General features: G+C 38.3%; 1 protein-coding gene across 2 annotated transcripts in view; it reads left to right on the plus strand.

The window, feature by feature from the left end:
- Positions 1 to 14,837, plus strand: part of SEC14L1 (SEC14-like 1 (S. cerevisiae)) — a 43,298-nt gene that overhangs the window by 12,630 nt on the left and 15,831 nt on the right. For both annotated transcript variants that reach the window (XM_010579401.1, XM_010579402.1), the window contains exons 3-5: positions 12,181 to 12,330; positions 12,421 to 12,552; positions 14,678 to 14,806. In XM_010579401.1, coding sequence (XP_010577703.1) covers positions 12,181 to 12,330; positions 12,421 to 12,552; positions 14,678 to 14,806 — 411 coding nt within the window. The remainder of the gene's footprint in view (positions 1 to 12,180; positions 12,331 to 12,420; positions 12,553 to 14,677; positions 14,807 to 14,837) is intronic.

The following is a 14,837-nucleotide window of genomic DNA, read 5'->3' on the forward strand; positions in this document are numbered from 1 at the left end:
ATGTCCTGTGCGATTGGGGTCAGCAGCCAAGTTTCCTATCCTAGAAACTACTGAAGTTGACTCTAATTGCAGGGCACATTCTGTCAAACAAAAGTGTTGTGCTCAGAGCTATGCGGCTTCTGGGCCGGAACTGTTTTCCATCTGTCTTGCTTGGAACGCAGGCAGAGCAAACACTTGTTTTCTTTGTAGAATAGTTTTGCACATGTGTTTAATATAAACAAGTTGAAGTAAAATTGCAAGTCAATTTGATATTGCTGCTGCCCCCACTAATTCAGCTAAGGTCTGTGTATACTGAAGAGCAACTTCCAGCAGGATGGCTATGAAGTTTGTCCTTGATGTTCCACCTTCAACCTAGACCAGAGCAATGTCAGTTGCTTTTTTTCTAACCAGCAATTTGATATTGGTCTCCCAGGCACAAGCCAGCCTAACCTGAGTGATCAGGCTTTCCCAGCTGACTCCAAAGGAAAGAAAGATTAAAATTATTTTATTTACATTCAGCATGGTTGGGTTTCCTGTCCTTAATCTTTTTTTTTCTGGAGGAAGGAGTGGTACTTGCCCAACTTCTCTAATCTAGCTTCTCATTTTAGAGATTCATGTCTCAAGATTGTGCAGAGACTGCAGTTGAAGTTAGTCTTGCTTACTCTTTAGTGGAGTGGCACTATGCCTTGGGCTCTTCCTGGCTCTCTGGACTTCTTAAACCACGACAAAGGGAGGAAGAAAATGATCCTCTTGTGAGTGTCTGGGAGGCAAGCAGGTCTTAAACTGGCTATCCACTTTTTCTTCAAATCCCAGCCTGGTCATTCAATTGTTCTCTGAAGATGGACAATTCACATGGATGATTCTTGTTCTTCCCGTACAAGAATCAAGTATTACACAGTTCCAGTTGTGCCAATTTATTTAAGCAAACCACAAATGACTTGTATCTGTTTTAAAGAAACCACTGTTCCAATTAAAGTACCATTGAGGCATGCCTGTGGTTATTAAAGATCATATTTTACAGATAAAAGAGGGAATGTTAGCCCTTGTCTTCAGGTCAGATTCTTTATCCCCAAACTGTTTTGCCTGCTGAATCAGTATACCTTTTACCACCAAAAGTTTGAATAAAGTTGCATTAAATCATTGGAGAGTTTACTTTTTATCTAGAAGAAGACTGTGTCTCTGCATGTAGTAAAATGGTTCTTAGGTGGTTAAGAGGCAGTCCCCTTCCAGTTTCATTACATGCAGCTGTATGCAGCAATCAGGCCACTACAATTTTGCTAGTAAAGCTTCTCTATGTGAGTACTTTTCTAAAAAGAAAATGCCCAGCTATTGAATAGTATCCATGCAGGAAGGGTACCCTGATGGGGATAAAGTAGTGATCTGTATAGAAAGACCCTATGTGGGTGGCTTGACTGGTCACATCCCTCATGAGAATAGACATTTCTGTTTCTAGCTGTTTATTGAGGTGCAGGAAAGCAGAGGCTCTTTGCTCGGTCTGGTAAGTTGGTTACCACAGTTGCATAACTCAACAGTGACTTACCAGTAAAATTCCACTTATCTGGAAGATTGCTTCATAGCCTGTTTTGAATCTCCTGCTTTATAAGGTCTAAATTATTTTAATGACATTTTAAAATATTAAAGTTAGCTTTATTTATGCTTGAAAACACTGGATGCTGAAGCTGAGGTTCACTAGCTCTGTAGCCTACATGTTTATGTTCCAATACAGAGGAAATTTGCTTCAGACGTTCCTGTCCCCCAGTAACTAACTCCTTGCTCCTGCTTTTTGCCTTTTCTTCTATCCCCTACCTTGCTTTTGGTTTTGGGCAGTCTTAAGCAAATATGCTATGCTTTTTTTAGTATAACTCAAATTTGTCAAGAATGCTTTATGAATGTATATTATCAAGTATTTCCTTGGATAAGCTTAGAGTTTTACTGATACTTAGTTGTAGGTGTGATCTGAATGGAGCATCCTTTCAATAAGCTGCCTTTGATTGAAATCCTTTTGATTTCTGATTTGTATGCTGGTAGAAAAATGAGCACTTCCTTGGTTCACATATACTTCACAGAGAATGTAAACTAAAACTCTGAAATGTGTGTAAACTTTTTAAATTACTACAAGGAAACGGGATTTTTTCTGAAATTGTTACTTTCATCTTGAGGTTGGGTTTGATGTCTTCTATAACTTTTAATAGCAGTAGAAGATAATTAGTTCTAAATCCTGTTCATGAAGGTGATATTAATATGCATAATCTTATCTAGTCAATGCATACTTAGCATGAATTTCTACAAAACATTCTCTGCAACAGCTACCTAGAGGCGTACTTGTTGTAAACAGTATCCTGTGATTGACAGCTAAGATAATATCTCAAAGTGCACATGCTTTGGGGTGATGTTTTGTGCAGTAAGGATATTTTGACTTCAGTAGGACTCTTGATACTATCCCCGCATGGTGGCCTCAAAGGAAAGAAGTTTAAGCACAAGCAATACAAACCTATTTCTAAGATGGGTGCTGAAGTTTTAGAATGTGGTGCAGATGCTGTGACAAGATTGCTTGAAGATCCAGTTTCAGGGACTGCTTTTACAAACGACCTGGATGGTATAATGAACAGTATGCTTGCTAAGTTTTCAGGTGGCACTATAGCATATTTGTGAGTCCATTACACCTCACAGGGGCTCAAAGCTAGTTTACAAAGAAGTAACCTGCAGGGTAGCTATTAGGGCTGTTTAAAATGCTAAGCTATGCATTTGGTCTGTGTTTGGAATGTGCTTAAAGCCAATAGTGATCAACACTGTAACCATGGAAATGTTGCCTGAACTAGAGGGATGAACAGAAATGCCAGTATTTGTGTGTTAGTGCTATTACATTCACTTGAAAGTGCTTTGTAGCAATGTTAACACCTGTTGTCTGAAACCCTGGGTGGTGTGTGATGTGTTGTATAAGCAGTACTCTAACTGCAAGCTATTGAGAGTACAGTTTTATTTATAATACCATTTCAGTGGTATTTCATGATTTTTATGATTGGCGGTGTGTATAAACTATTGTTATGCCTGAAATTTAACATGAAGCTGTTCCTTTTACACTGCAGAAGACTTCAAAGAGATTAAATGGGTGTGAAGTAGCCTGGACTGTGTCTGTAGAGCTGTGTGGAGATAAGCGTTGATACTTCCTGTTATGCGTAATAGAGCTTTGTTGCATGTTAAAAGCCACAGAGTCTCTATTCTGAAAGGTTGTTTTGCTTCCCCTGTGTACATCCCTTATGTGTTTTGGGTGACTGGTGGTAAGTGCTGTTTGGAGTGATGGTGATCCAGAAGCAAACAAAAAATTGTCTCTAAATTTTTATGCTCTCAGCTGGAGTAATTTATTTGAGCTAAAGCACAAGAGCAGCTTCTGTGTTGTTCCCTGACTCCATAGAGATTTTTAATTTATTGAATCAAAGCTCTTCATACAACATTATGAAGTAGCTATTGAATTTGAGTTTAGTCTGTATACTGGGTTATTTTGTAATGGTTGTGGGCAATGGCCTCACTGCTTTTAGATGCTTTCTGTTTCAGGAATTTGCAGAATAGATGTGAAGGTCAGAAGCTTTCTTGCTGTGTTTCTGGGATTTGAGCAGCAAACTGCTGTGCCTGCTTTGCATGTGGCAGGCCTGTTAACCTATTTAGTAGAACAAATAGGTATTGTTTATTCTGTGGTGGCATCCACAAGATTACTTTAACAGGCTTTCATTAGCTCTGTTCATACCATCTAGGAGTAGGGTATATTTGAAATGTGCGAGATAACTGGATGCTTAACTTCAAAGTACTGTGGGCTTCTAATACAGCTAAATGTAAAAATGGACAGAACAGTCTTGCTCTCTTCTTCATACAAAGTACTGGAACCTAAGGCTTTATATAGTTAAGCTGAGGGATGAATTTAAATGTACTGGAATAAATCTCTCTTCTCATCCTCCCTCTTTCTCTGTGGACGTTTGCAAGGTATAAGTGGGTCATTCATAGCAGTGTAGGGTCTGAAATCCTTTTCAGTGAAACCCGATGAAATCAAAAGGACCCTTTTAAACAAGTATGAGCATCAAAAGAAGACAAGGAGGAGTAGGGATTATGCCCTTCTGTACACCTAATAAAAACTTTTCTTTTCTGCAGAACTCCTCTGAGTGACAGAGGAGCTGTCAGTGGCAAGAATTTAATGACTTCGATCAATGCCAGGGAAATAAATGTTTTCTTGTCCACCTCTGCTCATAGTTGGTTTCATTTTCCTCAGCTCCTGGTTTCACAGAGAATTTCTGAGGAATTTCATTTCCATTCCACACATGGAGAGGTGAGCTGAGAAAGCTCAATTTACTGGCTTGACTGGCTTTCAAATGCTTTTTTAGAGACAAGGATACTGTAAACAGCAAGCCATCTTGGCACTTCATACTCCAACAAGATCAAGTGATGCCCTGGTGGTGATAATGAAACAGTTTCTGTAGTGACCTTCAGTGTTTGTAGGGTCCTCTGGGCTGCTTAGAGCATAGGTTGTTCAACACTTGTGGGTGTTTGAAGCACAGGGAATACTTGGAAACCTGTGCAGGATCCAATAATGTCTATATGGTCATGACTGATTCAGTGTGTTAGTCTCTCTTGAATCAGCTGGGTCCTTGATCTTCTGACTAGAAGATGTGTAGACCTGGGCTATAAATTTGAGCACCACTTCAGTGCTATATCATAAATACGGCATTATAAGAATCTGAATATCATGCTGCAATAAGGTCTTGAACCACTGACAATTTTTCTTCCCAGATACTCTACCTGAAAGCTCTGTTCACTGCATTGGAGAACACCCAAGATAATTTTTCAAGTTTGCTTCTCTCACTGTTGGAGAAATTAGCCTTCAATTAGAGTTCATGAACAGAATCTGTGCAGAGCAGATTCTTGTCAGTACTTGTCTTATAATTTGTATAATAATGTGTATTTGTGTGGTCTATATTTAAAAAACACAAAAAATAGAACTTCAAAAACTAAAAAGCCATTGTAGTCAAAGGATTTGATGCATAATTATATAAAACTTCAACAGCCCCCTTTATGGAAATTTTAGACTAACTTCATAATTTTGAAACTTTAAAGCTGGGATGTATTCTTGCAAAGTAGAAGCAGTTGGGCCGTTTGGGACAATTACTTCGGAACGCTTTGCTTTAGTACACTGTATGTGAACAGTGCAGGCCCTACTTGTTCCCAGTGCTGTATGCTTACACTCTTAATACACTAATATTCATTTAATCAAAGTCCTAGGTCAATGGCACTTTTTACACCTGTGTAGTAAACAAGAACTTTTTAGCCTCTAGAATGAAGCAGAATGCTTGTCTTACTGATATTGACTTGTCCTATTGATTTTTTTTTTTCTGTGTAACTTATAGAAAGGTTATTTATTTTATCTTGGATATACTTAATAGTCATCATACTTAAGAGGCCAAATTTCATCTTGTATCAGGGAACAGAGGGTGAAGACAGTATATACTGTTCCTGAGTGACTTGTGCCACAACAGGGTAAAATGCTTTTGGACTGTAATGGAGGGAGGATAGAAGAGAGACAAAGTAAAATAAGATCAGGATGCAGTTGCCAGTGTAGTAAAGTGTGATGGGGAGAAAGGAGAGTTGTACATTTTTTTTGCCTGTAGTTTAGGGTAAGGGGCTACTCCTATTTGCCAGGTGAATGTCAGTCAGTTCTCATTTTAAGAGATTCACCGGAATACATCCTACCACATAATGCAGCTGTCCCCTCAGAGCCATCTGCATGGCTGTCAGATTGAATGTTCTGCCAGTTCTTCTCTGCTATTCACACCCTTCTCAAGTACAGCTCAGTTTGTAAAGGCTGGATTTTTCCTGTCTTCAGTGAAATTCTGCTCTTCATAGAGTGGAGCAGTGTTTCCTGTTCCAAAAATAATGTATATTCAAATGTGGGGCATTGGGATTTAGTTTCTTTTTTTAACAAAACAAGATGAACACGGGGCCTTCCTTTTTAATGGATGCTTGCTGTCTGCTTAATTTGTCTTGATTCTTAAAATCTTTGAAGCAGCTCTCATTCAGGTGAAGGATTATCATTTTTAATTCAGACAAAGGGCTTCCACACAAGGTATTTCGTGATGTACTTTCTCATTGCTTAAATCCAGTTCAGCAATAAGTTGTTATGCAAACATTTTGTTTATTGATCTTGCTGTGATAGCCAGCAGGTTAACCATTGGTGAATCTTGCTGGAAAAGCTTTGGAGGAGCGTATTGTGTTCTAGTTCTAATTTGAACCTTTTAAACACTTTTTTTTTTAAAGTAGAAATTGCAATGGAAGGCTTGAAGTCTCTTATTTTTTTCCCCCCTTTTAAAATAAGTCAGTGTTCTCTACAGTGTTAAGAAAAGTAGTAAGGAAGGTCTCTTGCATCTAATATCCACTTTTACAAATACCAGTTGTGCAGTGGGCCATCATCCCAGTACTTCGAAAATTTGACTAGTCATATCTTGATGGCATAGACTGGGCCAAGATTTACAGACAAGTCAAAAATAAGGCTGATTAAACTACCTCATATTTGTCAAGGACCAGAAATGTGTGTATAGAAGATTTTTGTGTTTCAGATGATATACAGCCATTCATTCATAGGTTTGAATCTGCCTCTCTCATACTGGGTGGGTTGTCTGTAGTCCCCATAAGCCTCATTTGTAATCTTGTGTAACTAAAGCCTTCTTGGTCTTTTCCAGAGAGAGTGAGTTCTTAGTACTGAGTCACTGCCAAGCAGCCTTTGTTTCCCAGCAATAAGAAAATAACTTCTCTCTTTGTAAATGAGAACATTTAATGAAGTGAAAACACAGTGGAGAAAAAACCACTTAAGCCTACTTTGAACAAGGGCTGCTGTGGAGAGCCATACCGATGGGGGAAGTGAACTGCAAAATAGTAAAATTTAACTGTGCTGCTTGCGTGACAGCAGGGGTCTGGCTTGTAGCAGTGAAGGTCTCCTTTTAGAGGACTGTTCCTCCTTCCAGAACTGGCTTCACAGATGTTCCTTTCCAAATAGCTGACTACCTGTGTGTTAAAGATGTGTTTTCTTTCCCAAGCTGCAGTCCAGTTCATGTTCCTCCTTCCTGGTGCCTGGGAATGCTACCTTACCAAAAAACTATTTGTAGAGCTTTTTCAGGTATATCTGCTCTAATCATCTGCTTTCTTCCATACACATGCTCCCAAGCTGATTACTAACACATGAACTAACATCCATGAGATACACTGGCACTGAGGTACACACTTCTTCATAGAAGTATAATGATTTTTAAATGTATGTATGTATTGTAAAGGGAATGGTAGAGAGCTATGTACAGCAGTATATGGGGGATGAGAAAGTATTTGCTGATTTATGAGAGTTAATCCAGAATTGTTTCTTTCCACATGCAATTGCCAAGAATTTGAAACCTCTTGGTTGGCCTCCCACGAGTCAATGTTTTTCCTATTGATCTACAGTGCTCTAATGCAGGGGGAGGAAGAAGGTGTAGTGATACGCAGGGATGATGAAGCTGCTGGAATGCAGCCTGTCAAGCTAGGGCAGCATCCTGCTTGAGTGACCCCTCTTGTTTCCTGTGTGTTTATGAATAATTCAGAAATCCCACATACTCGAAGTGGATAGGAAAGCATGGTGAATGTTGGTATGCACTTGCAGATTAGTACTCGAATGTGGTCAGGTATTGCAGGCAGAAATTAAAGTTTGTGTGTGGCACACATAAAGCGCAGCGGACTAGATTTGATTGCCAGGATGAATGTCTTCATGTGTTCTTTTGAGGTAGCCTTGGAGAATGTTGTGCTACTCTTAGAAGGTTACCGTTCTAGCAATTTTGAACAGAAAACATCAAAAAGAAATAAAACATCTTAACAGCTTGTTTCATGGTATTAAGAAAGCACTCAATATGCTTCATTTTCTGAATGGTGATTAAAATTCCTACTTACTTCACCATGTTAGAAGTTCTGTTTGGAGGATTCAGCTACTATAAGAATAACAGCATAGTGTAAGATTGCTTGCCGGTTTTGTCAGATCTTTTTTTCTTCTTTTAAGTAGAGAAGTTAGTTTTGAGTCATCTAATGGAAATACCAAACAATCCCTATCCTTTAAGGCAGGGAACTGGGAGTATATTAATCTGAGCAGAGAAGCTGACTAACTTATTTGCATAAATGACTGACTTTCCCCACTGAGGACTGAGCACATGCCTATTAGCAAGGTACTTTATTAGCCCTAGGCACGGTTTGAGAAGCAAAAAGCCAGAACAGTCTTTGGTCCTCGTGAAAATTAGGTTGGGGTCATACCTAAATGCTGTTCTAAAGGTGGTATTTTGAAAGGATCCCATTATTGCTGATATTTGAATCCCAAAATCTAAGTGCAGTGGCAGCAAATATAATTCCCTTGGGTATGAAAAATTACTGCAGTGGGTTTAAAATAGTCTCACTTTTGAATTGCTTTCATGTCTTTAAACAGAGCTGAAATACTAGCAAAGATAAAAGTAAAATAAATCCCGTTATTTTGACTCTACTCTGAACATGAGTTGCTAAGGGAAGCAGCTGGAAAAGAAGCTTTAGTACAGTGCTATTTTGGTTGAAATTATGCTTGTCAGTGTTCTTACTGTTAACATGCATTAAGAAAGTTAAGGGTTTATATAATGAGCCCATTAAATTTGAAGTTCAAGCTGCTTCACCATACTGTGTTTTTCTTGATGCACAATGCCAGCTTCTAATGTATTGCAGTAGACAAATGTTCCAGAGGCTGGTGGGAAATTGTAAAAGTACATTATTAGGGAACAACAGAATTGCAGGCTTAAAATAATTTTTTTGAAAGCTCTGTACATAGATGTCTCTCTTAGCCAAAGAGGTGTTGCGACTTTTCATGTTGAGCCCAGCACCAATTGTAGAGGCTCTGAGGATGAGCACGTCTGCGCTTTTTACTTGTGTTACATTCAGAATCTCCACACACTGTATTTTTTAAATGTGACAGAAGGGTAAAATTAAGTAACATCATTGCAACATCCTTCTTAGATGCATTTAGTCCTACAGCAACAGCATTTCATTCTTGCATTGAGTCAATTAGGATTATTGCAGCTGCTTTGCTTTTGAGGAACTAATTGTCTTTTGTGATTGTATCAGTATAGTACAATTGAAATCATGAGAGAAAGGTGTGTAATATCTAACCATTTTATTTGTAAAGAGAGACCTATCATACAGGACAAACGTGTGGCATCTTACAATACACTCCGCTCTATCAGGCTATTAAAGGAATGTTGGATAATGCAGTTCAGTTATTTCCTGTCTGCAAAGCTGGACTTGAGACAAAATTTCTGGTTCAAAACACCTCAATAATGCAGAAAAATCCATTCAATTCTATTATTAGAAAAGAAGCAGCAACGTTTGATCTTTCTTTAATCTTCTCATGCTCTTTTAATAGCTCCAGTCTTGGTGATGCATGTGTTCCTTTGACTCATGTCTCTTATTGTGTTGTACTACAAATTACAGGTTTTCTTCCTGTGCTGTTGGTCCATGGTGAAGTGAGATCTTTGTGTCCTATAGTCTTTAGCAGCTTTTTCCTGCCTACTCTGCAGCGTCAAAGAGAACTGTTTGCCACATGTGGAAGAGACAGCTATGCTTAAATCAGATTGAATATTTTGATGTGGCTATGGTTTAGTATAATCACTTTTTCTTCGAACAAGGCTGTGCTGAGAAACGGTGCATTACAAGAACATATTGGCAATGGTACATAAAGAAATAAAACCAGACTAATTTAAGAGCCCAATAAAATTGACTGTGAACAGTTTTCCATACTCTGTGTGCATGTTCTTTAGGGAGAAAGACTCCTGTGTCGCTGTTAATCTCTTTGAAACCTTCAAGTACTGTGTTGTCGTAAGCATTGAGCTTGCCAGCTTTTGGCAGATAATTATTTTGTTCTCTTCCAGATTGAACGCATTCAATTCAGTCTTCCCATTCAGAACAAGGAATTTGTCTTGGGTGGTGTGGTTGGTTTTTTTTTTTGCTCACAGTTCAGTAAACACTTAGGAGCAGGTAATGTTGTAATTTGCAAGTGTTCACAGAGCAAATGGGAAGCATTTTGAGGACTAAGATGAGAAATGCATCAGTATGTGCAATGAAGGATACTTGCAAAGGCTTGGCATAGAGGAGGCTACTCAGATGGGGAAAATTCATTGTGATCCAAAAGTAAAAATACTTGGAAAATAGTGAGAAAAATGTTCCCCTTCTCTCCTGTCTATAAAATAATTGTTGTAACATATGGTCCTCAAAATAGAAGTATTAAATTAAGCAATCTGAAAACCAGGAGTACTTTACAATTCTTCCTCTGACTTAGGACATTTAACTACAGACAACATAATTAAAACGGGGATTAATTTAGAAAGAATGCTGAGACTTATTCAGGGAGAGGGCTGAGATATTCTTGAATGACTGTAAAATGTATGGCCTTCTGTCCAGAACAACAAGAACCTCATAAAAGAAATAAGAAACTTTGTGTACCATATTAATAGGACCCATCCTCTCTTTCGCTTGGAGCTGTGAAAGGCTTTTTCCCACTGCTTGCTGTTGTGTTACAACACTAATACTCTGTCACTTCTATTGTGCACACATCTCTGAACCCAGCAATTTCTATTCTTAATTTAAACAAAACCAGCTGTGCCAGATGAAAAGTCCGAAAAAAGGACCATATGCACTCACTCACTGGTTGTACTTCTAGTATGTTACAGAGGGGCTTTATGAACTCAGGACAATCATGCTGCAAAAATGGTTGAAAAATATGCATGATGGAAAAAAGCTGACACTGTTTTAATGCATTGCACCACTGTCACCACAGTAACACTGCGTTCAGCTATGTTTGAACACTGGTAACAAACTAAGTATTTTAATTCTTAAAAAGGGAGAATTAAGAGACTTTTCTCTTACAGTGCCACCATTGCATACTTTCTGCAGCTGCTGCTTATTTTCTTCCACACCCTCTCACTGTTGGTGCTGTTTCTGTGCTGCAACCCAGCTATATTCAGAGCAGTTGAAATCATCTAAAAGGACAGAGTGAATATTTTAGCTCTTTTAAAGAATTGTTTCATGTTCTAATCTCAGATTTACTTACGTTACTGAAGTTTTCTTCTGCACTGGGACACCTTGCAAATCTTACCTTTTCACCAAAGCCAACTAGGTTCTGATAATAGCAAAATGAAAGAATTCAGAATGTGGAAAGAAGGCTAAAGAATTAGTTACTTTAGTGCTACCCCATGAGTTAAAGATAAGTGGAGGTACACTGGTGACTACGAAAGAAAGGGGAAAAAAAGCCCCCACAGTTGTGTTGTATTCTCCAGCCACAGTGGTTCTAAAACCAAAATTGAACAAGTTTACTAATGGGGATGACTCCCATTTTCCTCTTACCTGTTTTACTGATCCCAGATTCCTACCTATCCTTTCCGAGTGCGTCTGATTTAATACCATCTTCTCTGAGTGTGTCAACTATTGAAGAGATGAACTTACTTCCATGACTGTATTCTTTAACAAGAATCAAAGCTATTGCTAGCTCTGCATTATTGCAAAAAGTTTAAATTTTCAGAAGTATGAAGTGGCCTTATTGTATTTGAAAGATTTTATGTTGTTGGACAAAACTGTAGGCTGATAAACTGTGCGGTGAAATCATTATGAATACTCTGTGCACAGGGAGCTTGAGAGCTCTATTAGCTTAAGAAATAGGTTTTGGAATGTTTTTATTAGACCTTTGGGAGCTGTATGGAAAACCTTCTAGACAGCTTGGTGAAACACTGATAATTAGCATGTGGGGTTTTTTAGTCCAACACATAATTGTTTTGTCTTGTGGTATTTTAGAACTAGAGGGTCTTATTTTCCTGTTATTGCTGACAAGAGGATTGTCATTGTACATAATGAACAATTTCCTTTGTGGAGGGAGGGGAGAAATGGGGTATTTCATGTGTTTTAAAAATTGTTTTACCTGGAAAGGGCTATATTAGGAACATATTAATAAATGGATTGTTTGGAATGCACTGTGACTTTTTCAGCTATAATGTAGACTCCAGGAAGGCTCAATCCTTTATACAAAAGCTATGAAGGGTGTTAAGCCTTGAAATGCTGGTGATGTCAATGAAGGAACCCTACGCATGCCCACAGGAATTAATTGTGATGATAGTTTGTTTTCTTTTCTTTCCATCTTTATAGGCATATGAGAGGAGGTTTCCTACATGTCCTCTGATCCCTATGTTTGTAGCCAGTGACACTGTAAATGAATACAAGAGTGAGGATGAAGCTATCCATGTGATTGAACGGCGCTGTAAGCTGGATATAGATGCACCACGGCTATTGAAAAAGGTGATTAGGTTTGAAGTGCCTGTTTTATGCTTTTATGTATCCTTTCACATGAATATCATATCTTAACAGAATCTATGTCATCTTCCTCAGATTGCAGGAGTGGATTATGTCTACTTTGTCCAGAAGAATTCTTTGAACAGACGAGAAAGGACTTTGCATATAGAAGCCTACAATGAAACCTTCTCTAATAGAGTCATTATTAATGAACACTGCTGTTACACAGTGAGTAACAGGCTCTTGGTGGTGCTACAGATGGAGTGAGACAGTGTTTAGATTTCAGGACTCATAAACAGAAGTTGGGTTGTTCTTGGCTTTTGCCTTGCAAGAAAAAATAACCAACACATTGCCATGAGTGATAATTGTTGTTAGTGTTAAATGTAACACACTTGCTTGAAGAACTGAAACAAGTTTGGCACCCTCTTGCTTGAGCATCTTCTCAGAGAGCAGAACACAACATAATTTGCTGTGTTTGACAGCTCTGTTTAGGCAAATCTGTGGTCTGTAATAGCAGTGTGGGACTTGGTGAGGTTGATGATACCCTGACAGAACTGTTAAAGGAAAGTTCAACGTAGCTTATTTGCCTTCTGCTCAGCTCAGACAAATGTTCATTGAGTCAGCTATGTTTTAACCTAATTCTTTCCATTGTTCTTGGTCTTCAGTGCAGATGTTTTCTGATACAAAGGATTCCGGTGGCATGCTTACTGCTATGCTCTGGTCATTTTTTTTTTTCTGAATAGCTTAGCTAATGCTCACATGCTCATACAGCACATGCATATAGCAGTAAAACTTCAAATGGATGTTAAAGGTCAAACCAAAGCTAGTAAATGAAACCGATTTATTTGTATTGTAGCATTCTTTTTATGTGCAGGTGATAACATTTTCTGTTGTGTACAGAACCATGGTTAAAAGGTCACTGGATGTCAAACCTACTTAGCATTATTATCTGATTTTTGTATTATTATTATTTCTGCAATTATTTCCAGTGCACATTTAAAAATACTTTTCCACCTGCAACTTTTCTGTGAAAGCTCTGTATAGACAGGGGAAACACTATTCAGGAAAGTGCATGTGGTAAATACGTACAAAACAGAACACTTCTCCTTGCCCTTGCTCTACTCAATCAAGAAATTAATAGGTAAATACAAAACCAGAATTCTAATTCAAGAATAAACTGTTTTTAAAAGTTCATTCTTATTAAAGTTATTTTATAATTGAATTTATGGAAGGACAGGAAGATTCTTAAATGTTATGATGATTTGTACTTATTTAAGCTGTACAAGCTATTCTTCTAACCTCCATTCCCTAATGCAGAAGAAGCAAATGAAGGGAAATGTGGGTTTTTTTCCTGTTTGTTGTCTTGTTGTAAAGTGTTGATACTGTTCCCAGTCAATTTTAGCATGTTTTGAGGGGGAGGGGAACCTTAAGGCATCAGGACAGTTGCATGCCCAGAAATCCAGCCTCCTGTGATGTTTGTATAGCTAGAAATTCAGAGCCCAGCCTGGAAATTTCTTAGACAAGTCTTTTTTTAGCTGAAGAGAGTTTAGAAAGTGGCTTTCCTTCAGAGGATCATCATCAATCATAGAATCATTTAGGTTGGAAAAGACCTTTGAGACCGAGTCCAACCGTAAGCAGTAACATCTCTGTTTCAGGATCATCTCTCAGCAAACTAAGATGAAAGCTAAGAAGAAAGTTGGGAGTGCTTTAAGATAGCTTATTCAGCTGTCAACCAAATGAGTTGTTTACACTTCTTTCTGTAGCATTATCATAGGAGAACAAAGTAAAATAGTTTTCAATCTACAAAATACTAAGATACTTCATAGGTCAATGAGGGAATGTTTTATTGCAGTATGTCTGTTGCAAACATGTCTAGACTACAGTGCTTGGAAATGCTTACGCTGTACCTGCTGCAATCCTCAAGCTAGCTGGCCTTGGTCTATCAGCCTAACCTGCAGCAGCAGCAAGTTTGCTGTGGAGTATTTTACCCTGTTCCACAGATACACTACAGTCACAGCCCATATCTAGAATGAGATAGTGTTAATTGTATAAATGTGCTAGTCCTTTGGCTCTTGGCTGGTGCACTAGTATTTCTCCACCCTCTCCTTTTTTTTTTTCTTAACAAGAAAGTGCTGTGCTAGCCATGGGACTATAGGAGGGCTTCTCAGCTTTTTGTTCTTTAGTGTTACCTTTTTCAAACTGTGTTTTGCAAATGAAGCAAAAGACTGCAGATTCCACTTGAATGTTTTTGACTATGTAAACCTGTAAAACAAGAAACAGTCATTTCAAATATTGTGAGGAAAAAAAATACTAAATGGGTAACTAAGCTGCATGACCTCCTTTTAACTAATAGGTTCATCCTGACAATGAAGACTGGACCTGTTTTGAACAGTCAGCAAGTCTGGATATAAAATCTTTTTTTGGTTTTGAAAGCACAGTGGAAAAGATTGCCATGAAGCAGTACACCAGCAATATTAAAAAGGTGAGCTTGCAGTCATGAAGGAGGTGCCTGG

The sequence above is a fragment of the Haliaeetus leucocephalus genome, unplaced genomic scaffold (assembly GCF_000737465.1).
Source record: "Haliaeetus leucocephalus isolate CR32 unplaced genomic scaffold, Haliaeetus_leucocephalus-4.0 Scaffold657, whole genome shotgun sequence".
In the NCBI taxonomy this organism is placed as follows: Eukaryota; Metazoa; Chordata; class Aves; order Accipitriformes; family Accipitridae; genus Haliaeetus; species Haliaeetus leucocephalus.